Source organism: Bactrocera tryoni, chromosome 2 (assembly GCF_016617805.1).
Source record: "Bactrocera tryoni isolate S06 chromosome 2, CSIRO_BtryS06_freeze2, whole genome shotgun sequence".
NCBI lineage: Eukaryota > Metazoa > Arthropoda > Insecta > Diptera > Tephritidae > Bactrocera > Bactrocera tryoni.
The window spans coordinates 46,971,250-46,998,519 of record NC_052500.1 but is presented as its reverse complement, the minus strand read 5'-3'; the positions used below and the strand labels follow the sequence as shown (position 1 = coordinate 46,998,519).

The 27,270-nt window shown below is 34.8% G+C and overlaps 3 protein-coding genes across 11 annotated transcripts in view; 1 reads left to right on the top strand and 2 right to left on the bottom strand.

Annotated features, from left to right (window-relative positions):
• LOC120768982 (plasmanylethanolamine desaturase-like) overlaps positions 1-27,270 on the top strand; it is a 56,180-nt gene that overhangs the window by 13,910 nt on the left and 15,000 nt on the right. For 4 of the 5 annotated variants that reach the window (XM_040095797.1, XM_040095799.1, XM_040095798.1 and 1 more), the window contains exons 2-6: positions 10,015-10,177; positions 10,241-10,452; positions 10,527-10,745; positions 12,481-12,650; positions 12,711-13,018. In XM_040095797.1, coding sequence (XP_039951731.1) covers positions 10,015-10,177; positions 10,241-10,452; positions 10,527-10,745; positions 12,481-12,650; positions 12,711-12,801 — 855 coding nt within the window. In that variant the 3' untranslated portion in view covers positions 12,802-13,018. Of the gene's footprint in view, positions 1-10,014; positions 10,178-10,240; positions 10,453-10,526; positions 10,746-12,480; positions 12,651-12,710; positions 13,019-27,270 lie in introns of those variants that run through there. The other variant, XM_040095795.1, reaches the window with a different exon arrangement.
• LOC120767571 (glutamate dehydrogenase, mitochondrial) lies at positions 5,109-7,189 on the bottom strand. Its single transcript, XM_040093708.1, has 5 exons — positions 6,793-7,189; positions 6,232-6,519; positions 5,856-6,160; positions 5,402-5,788; positions 5,109-5,333 (listed from the first exon to the last, which is right to left on the bottom strand). The coding sequence occupies exons 1-5, from the start codon at positions 7,187-7,189 to the stop codon at positions 5,109-5,111; spliced, it is 1,602 nt and encodes a 533-aa protein (XP_039949642.1).
• LOC120768978 (carbohydrate-responsive element-binding protein) overlaps positions 26,557-27,270 on the bottom strand; it is a 35,462-nt gene continuing 34,748 nt past the window's right edge. For 3 of the 5 annotated variants that reach the window (XM_040095782.1, XM_040095779.1, XM_040095780.1), the window contains 3 exons: positions 26,981-27,104; positions 26,782-26,911; positions 26,586-26,719 (listed from right to left, as the gene is read on the bottom strand). In XM_040095782.1, coding sequence (XP_039951716.1) covers positions 26,586-26,719; positions 26,782-26,911; positions 26,981-27,104 — 388 coding nt within the window. Of the gene's footprint in view, positions 26,720-26,781; positions 26,912-26,980; positions 27,105-27,270 lie in introns of all 5 variants that reach the window. The other 2 variants (XM_040095781.1, XM_040095783.1) reach the window with 1 other exon arrangement.

The window sequence follows — 27,270 nt, the reverse complement described above, 5'->3', positions numbered from 1 at the left end:
TTATAACTAAATACGGATGAGACACCACTTTTCGGTGAAATCCCATATCTCGGGACCTAACCTACCGATTTGGAGATTTATGACATTTTTCTCGCATTCTCATGTCACAGTGCGAAAATAAGAGAAATCGGACTACAACCGCGCCTACTTCTCATATAAAACAATTTTAAATTCCACTTGATTCTTTCACTTTCCAGTACACAAATCAAGAAGCAATTAATATAACTGGATAAAACTTTGCACGAATGCTTTTAGTGTATGCCACCTTATGAACAAGCATATTTTAAATCCAACAAAAACTGTTCAAGTCCCTAGGTGGCGAATATTTGAACCCCAGTAGCTGTAGTTAACTTTTGATAGAAAATATCAGTCAACTTGTGGGTATATATGTAATTGAAATTAATTCATAATCCTTATCTGTTAATGGTATGTCTGTATGTCAAAAATGGGTTGCATCGAGACAATAGTTCCTGTAGCCCCCACATACCTAACATAAAGATTTTCGAACTTCAGGGTGGCCGATATATCCGGCGGCCAATATTTGTGTTATCTCATGATCGTCTCTAAATGAGAGATCATGCTTTACTAATAACAGTGCATCTTTGTGCCTAAAATAGATAAATTTGAGCGAAAACTTGTCCTACCCCCTATATATGCAACTATGTAATATCAGAATTTTCGAACATGACTTTAGTTTACATATATGATAGGTTTTTTAGTATGGGGATGTTAATAGTATATGGTATGGAGAAAAATAGATAAAATCTGGTCGATACTATCCCCACTATTATATACTACATAAGTATAATGATTTTCGTTTTTCTAACAAACATATGCATTTATAAAATTATTCAGATTTCGATTGTCTGGTTGACGTTTTGCACCTTAAGGTATTTCCCTAACCTTGATTCCTGCAAGTTGCAAGACTATAAAATGTTCGGTAGCATTCGAACTAAGCCCTTCTTTACTTATTTCATTTATAATGAATTTGCGCTAGATAAATCTTACCATGGCCGATATCACATTATTTCGAATTCTTCATCCGTCTTTATTTTTTGTTTGACACTTGACGGAAATATTCTTTTCCTTTGTGGCTTTAGCAGACAAGTAAATGGTGAGAAATATTAAATGGCAACATTAAGTTTACCCATTCACATTGTATGAAGAGATGCCAGAAGGACTTCTTCTCAATAAGTCTAGTTGAAATAACTTTATTGATAAAATGTACACATTAAACCTATTAGAGGATTTTAAACTGAAATGCGCTTTTTTACTATGATCCCCTGTAACAGGTACTATCTTATTTTTGAAGTTAGTTATATCGTTTTATGGGCATGGCAATGGTCATATTGCATCTACAATACCAACCTTCTTATGGTACACTTGTAGAAAGGTTTCATCAAAATATCTTTAACACTAGAACTACCAAGACCGTCATTTTGACGGTTTGCAAATTACATGCTTAAAAATTTGATTATTATTTATATAATTGTTCCAGAGTTTTATTACGACTTTTAATAAAATATAAGAGCAGTTAATTATTACTATTCAATTTCCCTTCACCGACTTTAATTTCCATAATCAGTATGATCTATACCTATTTATACCAAGACCCATCAAAATGACGGTTATAATAATTTATATATCATCTATGCAATGATGGACATCAATACATATACATATATACATATACATATACATATATATAGGCTCACGTAGATGGCCTTTGCAGGTATTTTATAATATTTTGGAATTGCCAGCAATCAATTCGTGAATTTTGTATAAAGAGACTTGTGATGAAAATATAACCAGAAACCAAGTAACAACAAGGCAAGTGTTCAACTAATATAACATGTACATGTAAAATATGTGCCTCATTCATATAGAAACTGTTTTTGTTTTTTTTTTTTAAATAATTAATGAATTATTATATTAAATGTTGTTATTGCTAAATTGTATTCTTTTATTTACTTAAACTAACTCAAAAGTTACTATGAAAGCCATAATCAAAAATCCGTCAATTTGACGGGTGCGGTAAAACTAGGTATATATTTAACATCGGTAGTTCTAGTGTTAATTTTACTCCAGTCATCGCTTGTATAAACGAATGGTCAGAAAGTCCTCCGGATTTCAATTCGTCTAGCCGTACTAGTCATTTATATTATGGTATAACTATCTTGATTAGTTGATTAGGCGAACAAAACCTTTATACTCTGAACCAACATGTTGCGAGAGTCTAAAAGTGATTTCTAATCACTGTTGAACTTTAGAATATAGTACAAGTACAATTTACAGTTACAAAGAGGGAAGTTCTTTACAATTTATTATCAAATCAATAGGATTTTGCCTTTACTGCTATATGTGTAGTATAATAATAAATAAATCAAAATAACTTCCGGTCTTCATAAAGCTTTCATGGGTGTACATATAAAATGAGAAAAAATGTGAATTCATATTAACAAATGCTTTCTTTCTCAAGTATTTATTATTAAAATCGCTCTTTTTCGTTATCTGTACATTTCCCATAATTAATCAAGGTATGCGACTGCTAGCAGCTGTTTTAAATATAAAAATGTTTTTTTTTTTTTAAATGAAGGATATTTAAGACATAATATATATTTAAAAACATACATACATACGTTTAAGACATAATAGATATTTAAAAACATACATATGTATATTGTACACAAACAATCGTATATAAATTGGTTTAATCTTCACAAGTGTAGGTATTAGACGCTACTGAATGAATGAAATAAAAATATATGTACAACGTGGACTGAAAAATCTTTGACCTGGCGAGAGATTGCGCCTCAAACAAAAAAATTCTTATTAGTCTTAGAGCCCTTAGAGCCGTTTTCTCAATGTCTGGTTAGCAGCCATCTGTCAGTTATGTTCTGGTTAACTTACCCATCAGAAAATATTGGACTGATAGGTGACCATCTCATGTATGTAGGGTGATTCTTTAAGTAATTGCGTTTGATGGCAATAGCTGATCTTATTGAGTCTTTTCAAAACCAACTTTACACTTAACCGTTTTCCGTTATATATTTGAACAGCTGATATAGTAAGGCTACTTTGTGTAAGATTTTCTTAAATTTTTATACCTTGAACAGGATATATTAAGTTTGTCACGAAGTTTGTAACACCCAGAAGGAAGCGTCGGATACCCTATAAAGTATATACAATAAATAATCAGTATGTTGAGCTGAGTTGATTTAGCCATGTCCGTCTGTCTGTCTGTATATAAACGAACAAGTCCCTCAGTTTTTAAGATATTGTTTTGAAATTTTGTAAACGTCATTTTCTCTTCAAGAAGCTGCTCATTTGTGTGATCTGCCGATATCGGACAACTATAACATATAGCTGCCATACAAACTGAATGATCGGAATCAAGTTCTTGTATGGAAAACTTTCTCATTTGACAATGTATTTTCACAGAAGTTGGCATAAGTTATCTAAGATAATAATGTAATCTCCGAAGAAATTGTTCAGATCGTATTACTATAGCGTACAGCTACCATACAAAATGAATACATAGTTACTAAAAAAATGCACCTGTGAAGGGTATATTAGCTTCGGTGCTGCCGAAGTTAACATTTTTTCTTGTTTGGAATATTTTTTGTTTTGAGCCATATCGATGATGGAAGGTCGAAAACAACATTTTCGGCATGTGCAAGCAAGGTGAAAATTATGTGATATGTTTTATACGAAGAACATGTGTTGACCGAAAGCCAAAATTGTGATACTTTATTGAAATTATGCAAGTGGAGAAGTTTTCTTAAACGTAATATGGTACAGCGATCTTAGATCTTGTTCAAAGCCTATATCTCTAATATAATTATTTCAGAATCTCTGATTGAATTTTAGCACAGCCTAAAATAGTTTTGTTCGCCTAATGTTTGTTTGTAACACCTTAAATTTATCGAGTATATATAGAAGTATATATGTATATATATAAGTTCAGGGAGACGATACTAGTTAAATTCCTAGTGACTGTCTGAACATCGTTCCATCTATTCGTAAAAGTGATGACATGAGAAAAAATATAAATATCTTATTACATAATGTACTTGTTTCCTGGCATCCAAACGTGGTTGGAATTGCAGAAAGCGGAATCGGTTCATTGTCACACCTACAAAGTGACGTTAAGCGAACACCTGTTTATTACTATAACTAAACTGCAAATAGAGAAACAGACCTATAATTTTCCGGAGGCTTAGAACTTTCTAAAAATGGTATACAAGTATATCTAACAAGCCGCTAAAGCGACCAAATTTTCTGAGAACATACCTTTATAGCATTTCCTCATACTTCGTAGAAATGGATAAAATCGGATGGACTGTAAAAGTGTGATAACTCTCTAAACAAGAACGCCACAGATGCATTAAATTTTCCCTCTGAGATGACACTGAAGGATTAAATAAACTAAGGTTAAAATAGGACAATGGACATGACACCGGTGAATTTAATATCTCTGGAAGTATGATACCAATTACAACTAAATTCGGTACGTTATATTATCCTGATATTCTTACATTGTAGTGTCAATATGGGCGTATTTGGAATACAACCACGCCTACTTTCCATGTAACACAATATAAAGTTCCATTTGATTCTTTCACCTTGCAGCACAAGAGTATAAATCAAGTACCAATGAAGACATCGGAACAATACCTTGCACTATTGAATTCAAGATATACCATCTCTTACCTAAAAATGTTCGAAATCGGATCATACATTTTGAAGGAACCAGATATTATCTTATATCTGACTTTATACCAAAAATATCGGTTATTTTTGAGATAAATTAATGTATGAACTTCTTTTCCAATAATAGTGTGCCCTTTGTCAACTCCTGAAAATATACTCCTGGCTTGGATCTTTTAAAATTGCTAGATAATAAATACTCGGTCACAACCGAGAATTAAGTTTAAGTTCTCTGATTCTTTACGCCTTAAGGCGTGGGTTGATTGAAAAATATTTGGACTGACATCATTTTAGCTCCATCAAAAACACTATTTATGACCAGTTTGAGAGTTAAAACGTTAGTCTTTATATGTTACATTTTAAAATGATCGCCAAATCATTTCTGAAACAATCAATAACTACTGCTGAGAAATACCCGTTACTTCTAAGGCGAGAAAAATCTTAGAAATCGAATATATGAAAGCTGCCGTGCGCAAATCATTGCACAGAGCGTATTCATTGGCCACGTATTTTATGCCTTCTGCAGCAGTCTCCATAACTGTTTGCAGCCCAGCGTCTACAATATCCGCCTCCTTCGTACAGTCTCGAATAAGCTCCAACTTTTTATTCGGCGCAAATTTATCCTAACAAAGAAATGTTAACGAACTATATTATTTGCATGTTGGATCGTACAAAAAATCTACTAACTTACATTGCATTCATTGATGGAGTTGAAAATCTCATTGATTATAGACTTTTCGCGTTTCACGTTCATTTTACCATAAGATACATGATTGATATTCTTTAAGTACTCAAAGTAAGATACCGTTACACCGCCAGCATTACAATACATATCTGGTATAATGAGTACATTCTTTTTACGTAATATTTCGTCGGCAGCAGGCGTCGAAGGACCATTAGCGCCTTCCAAAATCATCTTTGCTTGTACACTATTGGCATTTTCAGCAGTGAGAACCTTTTGTGTAGCGCAAGGCATTAGTATATCGCATTTTTCACCTAGCAGACTTCCGCTTTTTTCAGTTGCTTTCGTATAGCCCTTGATGGATTTCTTATTTTTTGCATAATAGTCCATTAAATCCTGAGTTAATGGTAAATTTCGACAATTGTTAGCATAGAAATTTTAACTTCTTAACTAAAACACATGCCTTAGGATCTATGCCATTATCATTTACAAGTGATACATCAATTTCTTGCACACCGATTAGTTTGGCACCAGCTTCTACTACGAAAACAGATGCATATGAACCGACATTACCAAAACCTTGCACGATCACTGTTTTATCTTTCCAACCAGTTTTCCAGCCTAATAAATTCATCCAATCTTGATCCATAATAAAACATTCAGCTGCCTTAAACAGACCACGTCCTGTGGCGGCAGTACGACCATTTATACCACCAATTGCTACTGGCTTACCAGTCGTGATGGCTAAAGCATTCACATCGTTGTAGCCTTAACGAGTCAGATAACAAAATAACATATATTACTTCTGCAACTAAGAGTTTCCTTATATTTGAACTTACCAAAAGTTTTAATATACTGATCCACCAACCAACTCATCTCGCGTTCGCTGGTATTCACATCTGGTGCTGGTACATCTATACCAGGACCTATCATGTTGCGTCGTAACAGCTCCATTGTATAGCGACGAGTAATCGTTTGCAGCTCGTGTGCAGTATACTTTTTGGGATCGATCCGTATGCCGCCCTTGGAACCACCGAAAGGCACATTTACGCAAGCCGTCTTAAACGCCATCAGATAAGCCAAAGCACGTATCTCATCGGCATCTACGTCCATGGCGAAACGTATACCTAAAAATAAACGGATGAAAGCATTTAAAGAAATCAAATTACATAGATCAAATATGCCAAGACTTTGAATTCAAAAAACAAAAAAAAAAAAAAAATCAATTCAAAATAACTAAAGGTTGGACTGCGGAAAATTTAAATATCCACATATGTATGTAGTATATATTCCAGAAAGTGCCAACCTTCTTGAACAAATGAGCTTTTCTATCGAAACATGCTGCTTCGTAGTTCTAATTTATTCTTACCTATTTTTTATGGCAGTAAAATTCAACTTACCTCCTTTGAGTGGCAATCGATGTCTGGTATGGTGTGCTCTATAGCCGGTAATTAGCTCGTAACAACCATCACTTTTTATTATAGGGAAGGTAACTTCCAATAAATTGGTGGTTGAGCCGATCAATTGCAGCATGGCCGAAACACGTCGTTCACGCTGTTCCTTCTTCATGTACGGATACTTCTCCAGTTCTTTTATCATCATAGGCTCCATAAGCTGAGCCGCCGAATGATAATAGTACTCAACCATCTGTGCAAATGGTGGATCTTTGTCTTTGGCAATTTTTTCCAAATGCTTGGGGATCGCATGCTTTTCGCGAATAGCCCCAAGTCCGGACCAGTACAATATTGTTTTAGGTAGTGATGATCGCAATAGCTTATTATTTTGTAGGAACGACATATTGACACAAAGCAACTCCTATATAGAAGGGTTGCTAAGAAAATGTATATAATGTATATATATATATGTATATATATAAATCTTTTTAATATTTGTTTTTTTTTTTATTTAATTCGTTGTAAAAACACGCTTTTATTTTTATTTCTTAAAGCTTTTTTTTAAATATTCTCTTTGGAAAACAAAACTAATGCGCTGCGATCAAAACAACAATTCTTATGAATATATGAAAATGAACTGAAGCATGATTCAATTATATATTATTATTTTTCGTCGAATGAGAAAGCAAGTATTAAATGATTTTTTAACAACCAAAACTTTAAGTTGTTAGTCCATTCAGCGCAAAGTTCCGTTATTCAGTTCAGTTAAAGCGATTGTGTGGTTACCTTTCTTTTACTTGTATTTACAAGCTTTCTATATAGCCGATAACTGATTGAAAATAAGAAAGCAAAAATCCTAAATAAATTAAAATATCGTTCAATTATTCACTGTAGTGTTTCCTGTGTACAATTCCTAAGCTCATGTGAATTGTTTTTAAATCTTCGGGTGAAGGAGAACTTTAGATTGATTCAAATACTTTAACACCCGAAATGTTCCATCTAGATGAGTTTTAATATAATAGCAATTCATTCAGAGTTATATTATTAAATCTAAGGCTACTTTATGGAAAATATATTTAATATTTAGGTGAACTTGGATGATTTAGTATCCAACTTACCTACCTCACAAACATTCAGCTTGCCATGATTTCTTCCAAGGATGTAATATCAAACTGCATTATAACTTTAAGTACTCGCTATTTTTCCATTTCCATAAAGGGCTGGGTCAAATAGATGAAGAACTTCTACAAATAATTATTAAATGAAGTAAATAATAATTTAAAGTTGCAGGATTTTTCTTTTTTTCTGTTGATAACAAGCGCTGAATATCTTTGAATAATAAACGGAAAGATATATATATTTTTTTAATTTTATCCCTAACGGCAGTTTTGGCAATGATTTCGGTATAAACTTTTGACCGTGAATGGTTCGTGAATTGTGGGATTGAAATCTGAAGATCTGGATTTCTATTTTTTCAGTGCCGGCCAAATGTTCAAAGCGAATTGGTCACCGATTATTATCACAAGTCTCTATATCAGCTCATAATTTCATATATACATACATTGTGACCAAAAAGCACCTGGAAATTATAATAAAAGTCCCCGGGTAAATGATATTTCAAAAAAATGTTGCTGAGGTGGTAGGACTGTCCTTAATTACTACGCCAAATATGTGCGCGATCTGTCAACCAGTCTGTTTAGAGCAGCTGCTTTAGTCGGTACACCTCAGTAGTGCATTGCGATTTATACAAGGGATAAAAAATATTGAACAGAGAATTTATTTCAAATTTTGTATTTCACACCAAATTGCGTGTGCGGAATCATTGTGAATGTTGCAAAGGGGTTACGGTGATTCAGTTTTATCAAAAACACAAGCCGACGAGTGCTACAAAACCTTCAAATACGGTCGAGAGATCGTTTGAGACATGCCTCGTTCTGGACGACCTTCGACCTCTTGAACGTATGAAAATATTAAAAAAGTGAAGGATATGGTGCTTGGAAATCGTCAGGACATATTAGAGAGTCCGTTCGAATGATTTTGGTAGATGTTTTGGGTATGAAACGCATTCTTGCTCGACTCGTCTCGATAAAGCTGAATTTTAAGCCAGAAACCCAACGAATATCATCGATCAACCACCGTATTCATCAGATTTGGCTCCGTTCTTGTTTCCGAAACTGAAAATGGTCTCTGTGAAATCCGTTTTCAGTCGATCGAAGAGATAAAACAAAATTCGCTGAAGTAGCAGAAGGCCATCCCATAAAGTGCTTATGAAAAGTGTTTCGAGGGATTACTTTGAAGGCGACAAAATAAATATTGATGAATAATTAATTTGCATTTTATTTACAATTTCCGGATACTTCTTTGTCACAATGTACATATACCGGTTCACAGTTAAAATTATACCTAATTGATGTTTTCAAAACCTTTCCAAGTTTAATTTACTTCCTGACCACAAAATATATATCATTCTGTATATGCATGGCTATATACAGTAGCGGACAGTGAAATCCGGACAACCCATCGGTTTGTATTTAAAGCACAATTGTAACCGTCAAGTATAATTTTCTGCGAAAAAGTTTATTCTTTCACATAAATTAGTGCTCTGTACACTTTTTATAACAACTTTTAGTTTTTTTTCAATAGTTTCAAAGTTTTTTCGTGCTTCGTTAAAGCTTAAATAAGCCAAATTAAAAAAAAATCCGAATTGCAAAAAAGTAATATGTGACCTGGTCTACGAAAAAGGGGCTAACGTGCGAAACTCGTTATCTCATTAATTGTTCTCCTTTTTTTGACACCTAAGCCCCCTTTTCGTAGACCAGGTCACATTTTTTGATTTTGCGAAAATAAAATCAGATCATGCAAGTCTTCCATCGGATAATTTCTGAAAAATTTCGATAAAACCAGGTCTCTTAAGAGAAAAACTGGCTCTGGAGCAAAGAAGAAGACAAGTTCTAAGGAAGTTCGGGTTATAGAACGTATCAGCTTGAGGGATCGCTTCAAAACTAAATAATAAGACTAAAATAATAAGAAAAACTATTATTTTTCAGTTGTCCGGATTTCACTGTCCGCTACTGTATATATATTTAGTATATATACATATGCTCCTTAATATAACATTTTTGGGCGATAGTTTAAGCTGAATTCAATACTACCAAGAAAAACATCATTTTCAGTTAACACAATTGAAAATCGTAAAATGTTATTGTACGAATTCATGGATTTTTCCAGATGCCATTAAAAAGTGATCAAGAGATTATGGAAAATTCAATGCTTGAGGAGGATCCGAATGGAAATTCGGCACTCGAACAGGTATTCAACACAGAAAAGAATTCTCCTCGGTGGGGACCACAACATAAGGGTGCACAAGAGCTTGCTAAGCTGTATGGCCCAGGTAAAAGTTCTATTTACTTTTTAATTTCCTGCAGAGGATATTCTTTGGTTTCGTATTTTGCAGGGAAACGTCTACAAGAGATAGTCTGCGTTTACACCTGCATCGCACTCATGTTAGTTGACCTGATACTGATCCTAAAACATATACATTTTGAAAGACTGAGTGTGGCTTGTGTAGCGGCGTTGTGTGGTATTATAACGGCCGACTTCGGTTCCGGATTAGTCCACTGGGCAGCTGATACTTGGGGTAGCGTTGAATTACCGGTCATTGGGAAGGTTGGTTAAATTTGTAATATATGTACACAAATATATATGGATATAGGTATAAATTACAATTTGCATTTATTCAGAATTTTTTACGGCCTTTCCGTGAACATCATCTGGATCCAACGTCTATAACGCGGCATGACTTCATTGAAACCAATGGTGACAACTTTATGGTTAGCATACCCATATTGGGCTTCTTAGCATACAGCTTTAACACGAAATCACCTCAAGATATCCAGCAAGATTTTGGCTGGATATCATATTTGTTTTTGTGTTCAATATTTGTGGCTATGACAAATCAGGTGAGTTCTAAATATAGTGAAAATAAGATTTAGAAGTAAATCCGTAAAAAAATAGTTTTTGGACACAAGAAAACGGAGTCACTACATAAGTGACTGTTGGAGAATGCCAATGCTCGTTATAAAGAATTTAGTTCGAAATATTTCTGATAATTTGAACGCTGTTTCGAAGAACTTCATCGTTTGTCGAATTCGTGAAATGGAGGAATTCAACTACAATTCAGCCCAACTGCTTTTATCTATTACAATTTTCAACTATTTTCAGTCGAAGTTTGATTGGTTTTGCTAATCTAAAAAATTAAGATTTGACAGATAATTAAACTGCTGAAAATTTTAAAACGAAAAATTAAAATAATTTAATTTGGTTGTTGTTCACAAAAAAGTGAATAAATATTAATTTAAACCTTAGGTTTCATTTATGTTACGACGACAAAAGTGTTAGGCCCAAAACTGATGTGTGGCGTTTAAGAAACAGCCTTCGTGACCACTTAAACCCATTCGAACTTCCTAATACCAAGTAAGTCAAAGTTTTATTGGCAATTAAACAGATTTTAAATAATATTTATTGTAAATTCATAAGTTTTTTTCGTTTAACTGAGGAAACATTTTCTTTTTTACTAAATGAGATGAGGAAACTTTATCACAAACTCTCCATTCCCTTGCTGCCAATAGTTATCAAGAATGCATTTTCATCTACGTTGTTAGAAAACATGCTATTAAATATGGTGTTATGAGCACCATAATTATTTTTAAGTTTAATTTTTGGTTTAAATTTTGGATATTACTTTATTGTATTGGTCATTATGCGTCTGGATCTCAAACCAAAAGAGAATGTAAGAGTCCCTATTACGCTAAAATGAGCAAAGAAAAACCCAAGACAATGGTTGCATTGATGCAATCTATAGAAGAATTTGGATTCAAAGCAGCAACCGCTTACCTAATCGTTTGAAAAAAGTCCACTATTTTCGAATGGGTTGAATTCAACACTATATATTTCGAGGATTTGGAATATGTATATATATTCCTGAAATGTTGTATTTATGCCCGGTTTCACTTTCCATACCTAAGTTGTGCCCAAATAAAATCTTAGCTAAGCATTGTTGCAGACTGAGTAATCGTTTGCGTTTCACAGTCAATGCTTAGTCTCTATAAAATATTATAATGATATATGGCAACATTATGGGCAACATATGTTTTACAAATGTGTTTGAAATATTTAAATTATAACAGACAATACATAAATTTGCGAGAAAAGTTATATCGAAAATGGATGAAAACAACAAAAGAACCCCGAATTTCACCGCTAGCGAGTCGGAGCATCTATTGGAACTGGTGGAAATCCCAATCCGATTCCATATTTTTTCACAAAAAATAATTTCTTATTATTCTTCTTTTGACAAATAACTGAAAATTCAAAACAATTCAAAACAAAAATCAGCTGTTACCTAAGCACTGCTTAAATCTCTTATTTTCTGTACTTAAGCATAACTTAAGTATGAAATGTAAAAACACTATTTTCCTTTTTATCTTAAGCACAACTCAAGTATGGACTGTGAAAACGGGCATTAATATTTTTATGCAAACATACTAATTGTATTTCTAATAGTGATCTCCACTTGACAGGCGATGGTAAGCCTCCGAGCATATTTACGTATGCTCCTCAATGTGTTCAGAAATTATAAATTTTTTTCAACATTTTCATATCCCTCAGTATTTCAGTATTTCCTATATATTACAGATTCACAAATGGTCGCATACTTATTGGGGTCTACCGAGATGGGTTCTCTTCTTGCAAAACTATCACATAGTATTACCACGAAAACATCACCGCATACATCACGTAGCACCGCATGAGACATATTTTTGCATTACTACGGGCTGGCTGAATTGGCCATTAGAAAAGATTAAGTATGTTCAAAATAGCTTACCCACAACCGATCTTTTTTGTATTAAATTTCATTTAATTAGATTCTGGCCCACGTTAGAGGCTATAATTGAATACTGTACAGGCTGCAAGGCACGCGACGATGACCTCAAGTGGGCAAAAAAGATGACATAACTGTATTGGGATAAAGCTGAGAAATGGGCTTTAATCCTCGAGATCCTCACAAACTAGTCGAGAACCATACATACAAATGAACGTATGCACCGGAATGTGTGTACACGTGTGGATGTTTCTGCAAATCACACAAAAAAATTTGTTAAACTCTTATGATAATTTTTCTTGCGCTGAATGTACAAATGCTGAATATACAAATCGCATCAGTTTATCCATACTAATTAGTATTTTTTATGATATTCTCAAATTTCATACAAACACATACATATATATTACATATATGAGCTTACGTTCATAAAATTAATACACAAACACACCCACACACATAGTATGTTGAATGAAAGTGCAACAACAACTTAACATCAAATATCACAAGCAATTACATAATTTAAGTGAAGACTCTAGGAGAGTTAGGAAGCTTTTTTACAAATATACACTACATAGCGCATAATTAGAAGAAAATATCATTTTTAAATAATTTAACTTTAAGCTTTTATAGATAATACAATTATTAAACTGCTTGAATAACAACTATCGGTCAATTGTTTAGAAACAAACAAAGAAACAAACGGTAAATTAATTTGTACTTCAAAATAGAACAAATTAGACACATGACAGTTCATATGTATGTGTGTATTGTACTTTAAAGTTAACTTTAAACTTTATAATTTATAATTTCTACGCCAATCTATTTTTATTACTATTACTACCATGCATAACTTATATGCAGTTTTAACAATAACCATAATTTTGAAAACAAAAATTTTAATTGAAAAAATTAATAATCTTATTCAATGTGTTGTTATGAAATTATGTTGTTTAATGCCCCGACTACGGTTTGCAGCTCAATTTTTCTGTATTTTTGTTGAAGTTTTGAAATTCTTTATTATGGAAATCAACCCAAATCTGGCAAAAATCAATTTTATCGATCTTCAATTTTTGTTGTGGTATAACAGTTTACAATAAGATTCAAATTTTCGAACATATTATAAACATTAATTTGAAATTCATGGAATGAAAGCGCAGCACATCAGTTATGACTCCAACATTTTCCTCATTGCAATACTACTACTGTGATCAAATTGAAAGGTGAATTTTGTCCATTTCATCTCCTTCAAAGTAATCCCCTCCCACTCCAATACACTTATGCCAACGAATTTTCCAGTCATCATAGCATTTGGCAAAATCCTCTGTCGGGATGACCATCTTCGATTCATCTTTTATATCCTCAAAACGGTGTCCTCGGAGTGGTCATGTGAATTTGCTGAATAGCCAGAAGTTATACGAAGGTAAATCTGGCGAATGCGGTGATTTCGGCACGATATTAGTTGAAAATGTGGCGAAATGATCACGAATAACCAATGCGGTATGAGAAGGTGCGTTATCGCACTTCTTTGCTCAATAAATTCAGACATAATAAAACTTGAAGAATTCACTTTTAGAGACTCACAAAACGACGCGTATCTCAAATACTAATAAATATTTTGCCGCGAAATTTAGTATAGATGTCACTAACAGTACTACCAACTTATAGGAAAAAAATTTACCGATTCGAAAGACACGTAAAGTATAAATTAAAAATTCACCTTTCAATTTGATCGCAAACTACTGTGCATTTTAATGTTTATTCACCCTTTCGGGAGCATTAACTTAATTTAATTATTTAGATTTTTCGTTTAAAAATCTCAACAGTTTAATTATCTATCAAGTCTTAATTTTTTAAGTTGGCAACATGAATTAGTTGTTGTTCGTAATGCCAAAAAAAAAAGTTGGTTGTTCTGATGCTTTAAAAACATAGACGATATATTATTTGTTAATAACGCATCTTTTTGTAAAACTAAGAAAATTTAAAAAAAAGGGTAAAATTCTACAATTTTTTAAAAATTGAAAAAAGTGGGTTTTGACCAAAAAAATTTTAATTTATGTTGTTTAAAAATATGTTCAAACTTGACTTTCCTTAGTTTTTTTTTAGTTTAAATAGAAGATAATTTGATGCCAAAGATAATAAATTTTGCCCCAATTCCCTACGACGTTTAGTTTTTTTCTATCCTGCCTGTCAATTAAGAAAAATCCTTAAAATGAAAAACCGAGACATCGCGCGTCAAATTTTTCGCTTTTTGCCCAAGCGCTCATACTTGTACATATATCTGCTAGACGCTCGGTCACTATTTCCCTTCTAGCTTTGACAATATTTCGAATCCCCATCTATAACTTTGAGGCATATTCTTAGATAATTTTTGAAGATATTTAAGCAAAAAAAAGCGATTTTTTGAAGCTTCTAAAGCAGGCTCCTCCCTATCAATTCAACTTTTTTCAAATGATATACCAAATCTATTTTATGCTTCTGTTGGTAAAATAGTATTAGACTTGTTAGCGTTTTTAATATAATAACTTAACATTTCACATATATGTAAGTGGCTGCCCATTGTCGTCGGCAAAATTAGAAATATATTTAATTTGCCGACAGCGGCAACTGCTAGCCTATTGCAGAAAAATCGTGCTGTTGTCTAAATAACTGTGCCTTAATAACGTGCTACATTCAATGTATTTGTTGCATAAAGTTGAATTGCTTTAACTTTAATAGAACTGAGTCCAATTGCAAACCGTAATAGGATTAGAAGTCAAAAGCGTAAGCTGCAATGACATTGAGTTGGTTTCATAACACTTCCACTGCATTAAAATGAAATATACTTTTGTATTATACGATTTGAAAAAAACTTGTTCTATTAATAATTTTTACTTTGTATTACAAATAAATTTGAGTCATTATTTAAAATTAGCATTAGTTAAGCAATCTTAAGTGGATAGAAAATTTAAATACATTGCTATTAATACTTATTTGCGCATACATATTAATAATCTAATGTTATAATTTTATTCACTTGCCCTAGCTATAGGATCGATTTTGGATATATTTGTGCCCGCAGTTTATAACACAAAATAACATATGTTATGAACAGATAAATAATTTCAATTTTGTTTAAGAATACATTGAAGTAGAGATAGAGAAAAATTTCGGAAATATGCTGTATTTCAACAAAATTCAATTTTCCTTTAATGAGCTTTCCTTTTATAATATTCCAGCCAAAAATCTTTTTTAAGGACAATTAAGCTATCATGTGACGATCCCATCAATCTTGTTTCCTTTCTGCCTTCACTTTTAGGTCTTGGTGGGACTACTCTCCGTTTTCTTCAATATAATTTCCTAACTTAACCGGAAATTTGTCCAGATGCTTGCGGAGATACTCATATTTACTCGTAGAGTTTATGATTTATAATCGTATTTTACAGAATTTCTTCATAATTTGATATTCTATAGTCACCCAGGAAATTTTCGACTATTAATATAAAACTTTTCTATGATTCATTTTCCAAGACAGTAAAAAATTTGAAAAAAATCGGTTACTTTCATTATTATTAAATACTCTACCTTTCAATATATTAAGTTTCGGAAATTGTCTAGAAATATTAAAACAATATCCTTCCACGTCCAAATCTTTGACGTATTGTACCATCATTCGAGAAAATAGTTTTGGTAGACTGTACCGATATCTGTGTATTTGGAGACATTATTATTTCTGAATAGTCCATGCGAATTACTTTTGAAACGAGTGTTAGAATTTCATTGACTAAACAGGAAATTTTGAAGACCGCAATTCTAGATATCTTTACGTTTGATTCTTTTATTTTAAAACATTCCGCTTATATATTTTTCGGTAAGGTGATGTTTGTATGCGCGAAAGAGGTGCGCAGAATTTTAATTTTGACTGGAAAAATAAATTTAATAAGATAAGCAATAATCGTAAAAATAGGAGCAGTTTTAATACTTTTAACAATAAATGCGTAATTTGGGCATGAAAATTTGCTAAAAAAGAAAATGTGCATAGCTGTGTTATTACAATTGTGGTAATAATGCGTATTCAACATAATAACTACTATTACATATTGTTATTATCTTTCAAATTTTACTGGCAATGCATTTTTAACTTGCTGAATGCTATTATTTTTTCCAGAAATAAATAAAATTTTGTTATTTTTTTTTTCTAGGAATATTTAAAGTTTGGTTATGCATATTCACCATATGTACTGATGTAATGCAATCTTTTCTAGCAATTCGAAAAACTTAATGGCAATTCATGTATGATGTTCTAATTTATATATTTGACAAAAATTGTATTGACTTTCTATAATAGTATAACTTAAGGTATTGTGAAATTTTAAAGTATTTACAAATTTAAAAGTAATGACTCTTGGAGTTATTCCAGCTAGTTCCAATCGTAACGCCTTGCGATTACCAGTGATGGTCATCTGAAACCAATTTTTAAATTAACAAAATGGCGTCACTAAGATCATTCTTCCAGATTTTCGGGGAAAAACCAACAGCTAAAAATGATATAAAAAATCGAACAAGATCAAAAAAAATCCTTCGTACAAGAAATACTTTTTCATGCTTTCAAAAAGTTACATGAATTTCATGTCAAGCGGTTTTCGAGCTACAGTCTGGTAACCACGTCAAAAAACGTAGTTTTGAGAAAACTCATTTGAAGTTTTACACGTCCACGACTTTAAGTAAAAAATACGTTACAGAGCACCCATGAATATTTTGCTAATTATTGAATAACTTGAAAAGTTAGTTCCGATTACCCCTAACCCTTAATTCGAAGATTAATTAATGTGATTTTATTTACTTATAATCGATATAATGCGGCACTTCTAAATTAAAAATAAATTCTATACAGAATAAAAATGACGTATTACGTTAGTTTTTGAATCTTTCCAGTTTGGCTTCAAAGGTCATTTAAATTGTGAATTTAAAATTTTCAGTTATGCCTATATTAATTTATAGAAAAATTGTAGCATATGCTTTTCTTAAGAAATCTTAATAAATTAAATTAAAAACTTAGGAATACAAAATTTTCTATAAGCGCATATTATGTGCACCTTTTTACGCTTATGCCATTTTATTTCGAAACTTATACCAAAAACCAAAGCTTTAATATAAATAATTATAATTCGTAAAAAAACGTAAGTGACTTACATTTTGCCTTAAAAAGAAAATATGAGAAGAAACATTACAAATCATCATTGATAATATTGTATAAGATAAGGCCAACATATGCTTTAATTATAATTCAAATCGTAAGATTGTAATTAAGTCTGTTAAGTGGCTACAAACAAGCAAATACGAAAACAATCTAAACTTCGTCGTTTTATAGAGTGCACCCTTTTACACAAACAAATAAGTATGTATGTACGAATACCTATATAAGTTGATTATTATACGATTACTTATATACATTTGTAAACAACTTTATTCTGAAGCAATTTTGTATTTGTTTGCAAGTAATAAAGCAATATTCATTGTGATTATGGCTAGCCATATGTGTGTTTTTACATATTTCTTTTGTTATCAACCTTATTTAGATAAGATAATGAATTGCAAGTGGTAAAAAAAAATCGCATAGGATTACTGTGAGATGGCGAACTGGCGTGACATTGCAAAACTAAAATAAATTGAGTAAATTCATTGTGCCTGATTATATACATATGTATGTATATACAAAGAGGTATACATATAAAAAAATATGTTTTTATAAGCATTTTGAAATATTTTCAGTACCTATGTATGTATATGTCATAGCCCAACTACTATTATTCATTATATACAGTGCGTTAAATTAGGGTTCAATTTTAATAAAAGAACGCTATCTTCAGGTGCAACGAAGTTATAATACTCTTCCCGACAAAAGACCCTATAAAACAACCAAGAATGATAGATGAAAAGATTACGCCAACCAATTTCATATGACGTCAGCATAGAAAAATTGCATGTAAATTGTAAAAAAAAGTAGGGCGTTTGTGTTGTGTAACATTTCTGCTTGCAACAAGCAAAAAGAAAGTGGTTTGGCGCGCCATCTAGCGTATACACAAACCCGGAAATTAAACTATTATTGCAGTGTTGCTGATATACGCCGCCAGAAGCACAAAGAAAATAATTATAGAGTGAAATTCTCCAATACGGACGGTCCTCATATCCGGACATCTCCATTAACTAGACAAGTTTCATGATACAAAGGCAATTCCGATGACCGAACACGGACATGATTTTGGACAAGATTTCATAAAACGTGTAAAGAACATTGTATATATTTAAAAAAAAAAAAGATTTTTAACGAAAAAAGGTAGAAACTTAAAATTTAATGGAGAATGTTTATTATCATTCGAAAGAACATTCTTTTGCATTTATTTTTTGAATATAATCTCCTTGAAATGCTGGCCGCGCTTACGTCTCAGATGTTCCATCCGTTGAGTCCAATTTTCGACGACACGTTCGAGATTATCGACTGATAACTGACGAATGACGCGCTAGGTGTTTTACTCCAGGGCCTGAATGGAAGAGTTATTATCCGTATAAACTTTAGACTTTACATATGCCCACAGGAAAAAATTTAACGGTGTGATATCACACGATCTTGGTGGTCAATCAACTGGCCGAAAACGTGAAATTATCTGCTCACTGGGGGGTTCTCTCAATAAACCTCTACTTGGATCACCCATTAGTTCCCACTTTCTTAATTTTTATTAATTTGTGGAATTTTGCGACAGTTTTTTTTTTAACAGTACACAAAATGATCCCGTCAACAAATTGACTTGCCCTAGCGCGGTCTGGTTCGCTTTGATGCAACGAAAACTAATAGGATAATTGTCAAATCTTGTAAAAGACCCGTGAAAAGCTAATCGACGCACACACCACCTCTTCGTCGATTTTAAAGATGCTTTTGACAGTACGAAAAGGAGCTGCTTTTATGCCGCTATGTCTGAATTTGGTATCATCGCAAAACTAAGCTGTTAAGCAATACCAAAAGCTCCGTCGGGATCGGGAAGAACCTCTCCGAGCCGTTCGATACCAAACGAAGTTTCAGACAAGGCGACTCGCTTTCGTGCGACTTCTTTAATCTACTCTTGAAGAAAATAATTTGAGCTGTAAAGCTGATTAGAGAAGGTACAATGTGACATCGATATCATTGGCCAAAACCACCGCGCCGTTAGTTCCGCTTTCTCCAAAGAAGCGAAGCAAATGGGTCTGGTAGTGAACGAGGGCAAGACGAAACTTCGAAGCAAGTCATAACTTCGAAGCCGTTGATAATTTCGTCTATCTTGGAACCAGTATTAACACCAACCACACTGTCAGCCTTGCAGTCCTACGCAGAATACTCTTGCCAACAGGTGCTACTTCGGACTGAGTAGGCAATTGAGAAATAAAGTCCTCTCTCGACGAACAAAGACAAGACACTCATCATCCTAGGTCATGGCGTCCGAATGGATGAAAACAATTTAAATTCGTTATTTTTATACTCTCGCAACAATGTTGCTAAGGAGAGTATTATAGTTTTGTTCACATAACGGTTGTTTGTAAGTCCTAAAAATAAAAGAGTCAGACATAGGGTTATATATACCAAAGTGATCAGGGTGACGAGTAGAGTCGAAATCCGGATGTCTGTCTGTCCGTCCGTCTGTCCGTCATTGAGATATCATGATGAAACTTGGTACACGTATTCCTTGGCCCCATAAGAAGGTTAAGTTCGAAGATGGGCAAAATCGGCCTACTGCCACGCCCACAAAATGGCGGAAACCGAAGACCTATAAAGTGTCATAACTAAGCCATAAATAAAGATATTAAAGTGAAGTTTGGCACAAAGGATCGCATTAGGGAGGGGCATATTTGGACGTAATTTTTTTGGAAAAGTGGGCGTGGCCCCGCCCCCTACTAAGTTTTTTGTACATATCTCGGAAACTACTATAGATATGTCAACCAAACTCTATAGAGTCGTTTTCTTCAGGCATTTCCATATACAGTTCAAAAATGGAAGAAATCGGATAATAACCACGCCCACCTCCCATACAAAGGTTATGTTGAAAATCACTAAAAAGTGCGTTAACCGACTAACAAAAAACGTCAGAACACTAAATTTTACGAAAGAAATTGCAGAAGGAAGCTGCACCCAGGCCTTTTTTAAAAATTGAAAATGGGCGTGGCCTCGCCCACTTATGGACCAAAAACCATATCTCAGGAACTACTAGACCGATTTCAATGAAATTCGGTATATAATATTTTCTTAACACCCTGATGGCATGTACGAAATATGGGTGAAATCGGTTCACAACCACGCCTTCTTCCAATATAACGCTATTTTGAATTCCATCTGATGGCTTTTCTGTATAATACGAGTATATACATTAGGAACCAATGATGATAGCGGAATAAAACTTTACAAAAATACGGTATTTGAAAAATATGTATGTAAATGACGTATAATGAAATCTTGATTGATGACTTTATCATGCGAGAGTATAAAATGTTCGGTGACACCCGAACTTAGCCCTTCCTTACTTGTTTCCAATGAAATTTATTTATATGAACATATTCAAAATTAAATATTAAGTATAATCCCTTGGATTTTTATGCCTGTATTTTCACTGTATTGAATAGTTTATTATATGAATAATAGTATAAGATATATACCACCAACGCGTGGCTGGATCCCCTAGTATATATATAAAAATGAACTGAAGTAAGAAAACAAATTTGACACTATTGAATGCATTGATATTGTTTGTTTAACATTTTTCTTTTTAATTTAGAGTGAAACGAAATCATGATGTGATCACCACTTGGAAGACTAATTTTCCTGAAATGGCGCCACCTCCCAATCGATTATCTAGTTTAGACCCATCCGTATAGATTCTTATCCCTGTGTCCCTATCTACCTTTTCTCTTTTCCCCTCTTCTCTGCAAAGGAAGGCAATATTTGGAACCGAGTTTAAGCTAAATTTTATAGGAGTTTGAAAATCCGTAATATGGAGTGGAAACGTTAACTTACTAAGTGTCTTAGAATGCCTAAGAGCTGACTTCGCTCTTCTGTGGGCAATAATTGAAGTAAAAATGTAAAATAGCGTTGTTCTAACAGCTCCACTGATGCATATATGTACTATCGGCTTTTGGTCTTCATATACTGTGTAGAGTCAATTAGTCTCAATTTGAGCCCTTTTAGAAGTGTAAAGTGCTTTAGAGGTGTAAAGTGCTGTAACTGCTTTTTTTTAAACTAACGTCTTAGTTTGGTTTCCACGTAAGCTTCCTGTTTAAATGAATGAAGGATCTTTATCCTATAAACTCTTCTCCATCAGAGCGAGTTCCACACAGTCGTCATTAGACAACATCAGATTGAAGATGGCTCCATCAATACTCAATTCGCTCACAGCGTCCGTGAGTTTTCTAACTAACAAGAAACCAACCGATTAAAAATATTAACCTTTCTTTCTTCTTTACTGACGTAGACACCGCTTACGCGATTATAGCCGAGTTAACAACAGCGCGCCAGTCGTTTCTTCTTTTCGCTACGTGGCGCCAATTGGATATTCCAAGCGTAGCCAGGTCCTTCTCCACTTGGTCCATCCAACGGAGTGGAGGTCTTCCTCTGCTTCCCCCGGCGGGTACTGCGTCGAATACTTTCAGAGCTGGAGTGTTTTCGTCCATCCGGACAATATGACCTAGCCAGCGTAGCAGCTGTCTTTTAATTCGCTGAGCTATGTCAATGTCATCGTATATCTGGTACAGCTCATCGTTCCATCGAATGCGATATTCGCCATGGCCAATGCGCAAAGGACCATAAATCTTTCGCAGAACCTTTCTCTCGAAAACTCGTAACGTCGACTCATCAGTTGTTGTCATCGTCCAAGCCTCTGCACCATTTAGAAGGACGCGAATTATGAGCGACTTATAGAGTTTGGTTTTTGTTCGTCGAGAGAGGACTTTACTTTTCAATTGCCTACTCAATCCGAAGTAGCACCTGATGGCAAGAGCAATCCTGCGTTGGATTTCCAGGCTGACATTGTTGGTGGTGTTAACACTGGTTCCTAAATAGACAAATTATCTACAACTTCAAAGTTATGGCTGTCAACAGTGACGTAAGAGCCAAGTCGCGAGTGCGACGACTGTTTGTTTGATGACAGAAGATATTTCGTTTTGCCCTCGTTCACTGCCAGACGCATTTTCTGTGCTTCCTTGTCCAGCCTGGAGAAAGCAGAACTAACGGCGCGAGTTTTGAGGCCGATGATATCAATATCATCAGCTGTACACTCTTAACTCTTAGCTCGAACTATTTTCTCCAGAAGCAGATTGAAGAAGTAGCACGATAGGGAGTCGCCTTGTCTGAAACCTCGTTTTGTATCGAACGGCTCGAAGAGGTCCTTCCCGATCCTGACTGAGCTTTTGGTGTTGCTCAACATCAATTTACACAACCGTATTAGTTTTGGGGGATACCAAATTCAGACATCACGGCATAAAGGCAGCTCATTTTCGTGCTGTCGAAAGCAGCTTTGAAATCGACGAAGAGGTGGTGTGTGTCGATTCTTATTTCACGGGCCTTTTTCAAGATTTGGCGCATGGTGAATATCTGGTCGGTTGTTGATTTTCCAGGTCTAAAGCCACACTGATAAGGTCCAATCAGTTTGTTGACGGTGGGCTTTAATCTTTCACACAATACGCTCAATAGAACCTTATATGCGATGTTGAGGAGGCTTATCCCACGGTAGTTGGCGCAGATTGTGGTGTCTCCTTTTTTATGGATTGGGCAGAACACACTTAAATTCCAATCGTTGGGCACGCTTTCGTCCGACCATATTTTACAAAGAAGCTGATGCATGCTCCTTATCAGTTCTGCGCCTCCGTGTTTGAATAGCTCGGCCGGCAATCCATCGGCCCCCGCCGCTTTGTTGTTCTTCAGGCGGGTAATTTCTATTCGAACTTCTTCATGGTCGGGCAATGGAACGTCTGCTCCATCGTCTTCGATTGGGGAATCGGGTTCGCCTTCTCCTGTCGTTGTACGTTCACTGCCATTCAGCAGGCTGGAGAAGTGTTCCCTCCATAATTTAAGTATGCTCTGGGCATCGGTGACTAGATCACCTTTGGGGGGTCTACAAGAGTATGCTCCGGTTTTGAAACCTTCTGTAAGCCGCCGCATTCTTTCGTAGAATTTTCGAGCATTACCCCTGTCGGCCAGCTTATCAAGCTCTTTGTACTCACGCATTTCGGGATCTTTCTTTTTCTGTCTGCAAATGCGTCTCGCTTCCCTCTTCAACTCTCGGTATCTATCCCATCCCGCACGTGTTGTGGTCGATCGTAACGTTGCAGGGAAGGCAGTCTGTTTTCTCTAAGCTGCGACACTGCACTCCTCGTCGTACCAACTGTTCTTTTGCACTTTCCGAAAACCAATGGTTTCGGTTGCAGCTGTACGTAAGGAGTTTGAAATGCCGTCCCACAGTTCCCTTATACCGAATTGCAGACGAGTGCTCTCAGAGAGCAGGAGTGCAAGCCGAGTAGAAAATCGTTCGGCTGTCTGTTGTGATTGCAGCTTCTCGACGTTGAACCTTCCTTGTGTTTGTTGACGTGCGTTTTTTGCAAGTGCACAGAGGCGGGTGCGAATCTTGGCTGCAACAAGATAGTGGTCCGAGTCGATGTTAGGACCTCGGAGCGTACGCACGTCTAGAACACTACAGACGTGTCTTCCGTCTATCACAACATGATCGATCTGGTTGGTGACTTTTCGATCTGGAGACAGCCAAGTAGCTTGATGTATCTTCTTGTGCTGGAATCTAGTAACCATAATATCAGATAACCATATTTCGGGCCCCGGCGAAGTCAATCAGCCTCAACCCATTTGGGATGTTTCGTCGTGGAGGCTGAATTTACCGACCGTAGTGCCAAATATACCTTCTTTGCCCACCCTGGCGTTAAAGTCGCCAAGCACGATTTTGACATCGTGGCGGGGGCAGCTCTCATAAGTGCGCTCCAAGCGCTCATAGAAGGCATCTTTGGTCACATCGTTCTTCCCTTCCATCGGGGCGTGGGCGCAAATCAGCGATATGTTGAAGAACTTCGCTTTGATGGGGATTGTGGCTAGACGTTAATTCACCGGAGTGAATGATAGTACTCGGCGACGGAGTCTCTCTCCCACCACGAATCCAACACCAAACTTGCGCTCCTTTATATGGCCACTGTAGTAAATGTCACAAGGACCTACTTGTCTCTGTCCTTGTCCCGTCCATCGCATTTCTTGGACGGCGGTGATGTCAGTCTCTATTTTCGCGAGGACATCAACCAGCTGGGCAGCGGCACCTTCCCAATTAAGGGTCCGGACATTCCAGGTGCATGCCCTAATATCGTAGTCCTTATTTCGTTTCGAATACTTGGTCAAAGACCGGAAGTTGTGAGCTGCTTGAGCCATGTGTAAAAGAATCGTTTCTGGCCACTCCCAAGTGAATGGCGATCAGAGAACTTTCCTCACTTGCGTGGACTTCTACACATGACTCCATCCTTCCAATTCTTAGTTTCGGATACTATCCAATTTCATGGAAAAAGTCACAAATTATCTTGATAGACAAACCTGGGAAAGACTTAACACAGCCGTCTTCAAACCGACCAATCAGTCTTCTACCCTGTCTTTCAAAAGTATTTGAAAAAGTATTTCTATCAAAGATGTCTCCTTTCCTCCACGAAAATAATACAATACCAATGCAACAATTACACAATAGAGCATGTAAATAGAATTACTAACGAGATAAGGAAAGCATTTGAGCACAGAGAGTACTGTTCAGCAATATTTCTAGATGTAGCTGAGGCGTTTGATAAGGTGTGGCACGAAGGTCTTTTATATAAGATTAAAAAATTCTACCTTTAGAATTGTATAAAACATTGGAGTCTTATTTAAAAAATAGAAAATTTATGGTAAAAGTGGGAGATTTCATATCTGATGAACGACAGATAAGGGCTGGTGTACCCCAGGGCAGTGTTTTAGGCCCAACACTATACATCATATATACAGCAGATCTTCCAACAGCTAATAATGTATTAATTTCAACTTTTGCGGACGACACAGCTTAGTGAGCCGTAACAAATGCCACATTTTAGCACCAAGAATATTAGCGAAGCATTTACATAAGTTCTGTCGAAGAATGGCAAGCGAACTGGCGTATAAATGTGAATGAACAGAAGTGTAAGCATATTACACTTTCGCTAAGACCAAAGATGTGCCCGGCAGTAAAAGTAAACAATATTTTAGTACCCCAAGCGAACGAAGTAACATATCTAAGGGTTTCCTGCGATCAAACACGCCTTAAAAGAAGATACATGCCTGCATATTAAAGAGCAACGTATCACCAAAACAGCTCAATCACTTGCTTGAGCCTGTCTAGTTTTTAAATAGATTTAAGATTTTATAATTTATTGTTGGGCTTTAAGAAAAAGCAGATCCAATAAATAAAATAATTTTTGACAAAAAAAAAACCTCTTTTATGGAAAACTTTGGAACAGTTTATTGCTCACGGCAACACGAAAATATCCGAAGAAATGTTTCAGATCGGATCACTATAGTATGTAGCTACCATACAAACAGACCGATCAAAACAAATGTATGAAAACTTTTGTATTTGTGAATTATTAAATCTTCGGTGTGACCGAATTTAAAATTTGTTAATTTTTTTAATGAATTATTTGCAACTCTGTCTTTTGGATTCTATTGAAGTGATAATTACTTGTATAGATTTTGCTTACATTAAAATTGTTTTTCATACTTTATTAACGTATAACAGTAACTATTTTTAAAGTTTATAGGCACGATTTTTTTTAAGAATAAAAAATATTTGTACAAATTTTTGAAAATATTAGCAACAAAAATCGAAAAATTTTACATTACTATGCTTAACAATCGTCTAATATATAGTATATTTTAAGTTCCATGCAAATTGGGATGGTGCCCAGAGCTATTATAGACAGCTTTTGCGACTTCGTCTTTCAAAGTTGACGGAGGGTCTGACAAAATATCGGTTTTCATCGACAAGTACTTTAACTTATTTGAAACAGCTGTTGGAAAAAACACATATATTAATATTGTTATTTAAATAAATTTTAATAACACTACAAACCTGGCCGCAAGTCAATCAGTGAACAATGTTGGTCGACCCATAAAAACGCTGTGCGTCGTAATTCCTCCAAGCTGGCACTGGACACTGACGCTGTGTATGAGGTTAGCAGGGGTTCTAATATAAGTCCCAACTGCAAAAAAATATAAGAATACAATATTCAAAGCTTTTATGTCTTTTATATCACATATTAGAAACTTACAATCCAAAATTTCCAGTCTTGCATTGTACGATGGCGCACATACTGATCATACAACTGCCGAACATGTTCGGTGCCTTGACGTGTTACAGGCGCGCCATTAGCTGGAAGGATTGAGTGCAAATGCCTGTGGGAAAAATTAAATTTTTGTATTAATATGTAGGATCATGTGATCATGTAGATACTGATATGTATTTTAATAAAATCTACAAAAATCAAAATCTTAACATCGGAATTACCAAATGTAACCTTGGCTATAAACCAAAAAAAAAATCTATTTTGGTGATAACTTA

Bases quoted from the DNA above. Each gene is read 5' to 3' on its own strand.
- LOC120767571 (XM_040093708.1), bottom strand. From the start codon at position 7,189: ATGTCGTTCCTACAAAATAATAAGCTATTGCGATCATCACTACCTAAA. The intron at 6,520-6,792 runs GTAAGTTGAATT...GTTTATTTTTAG, and splicing joins TCGATTGCCACTCAAAGGAG to GTATACGTTTCGCCATGGAC. The intron at 5,334-5,401 runs GTAAGTTAGTAG...TTTCTTTGTTAG, and splicing joins ACTCCATCAATGAATGCAAT to GATAAATTTGCGCCGAATAA.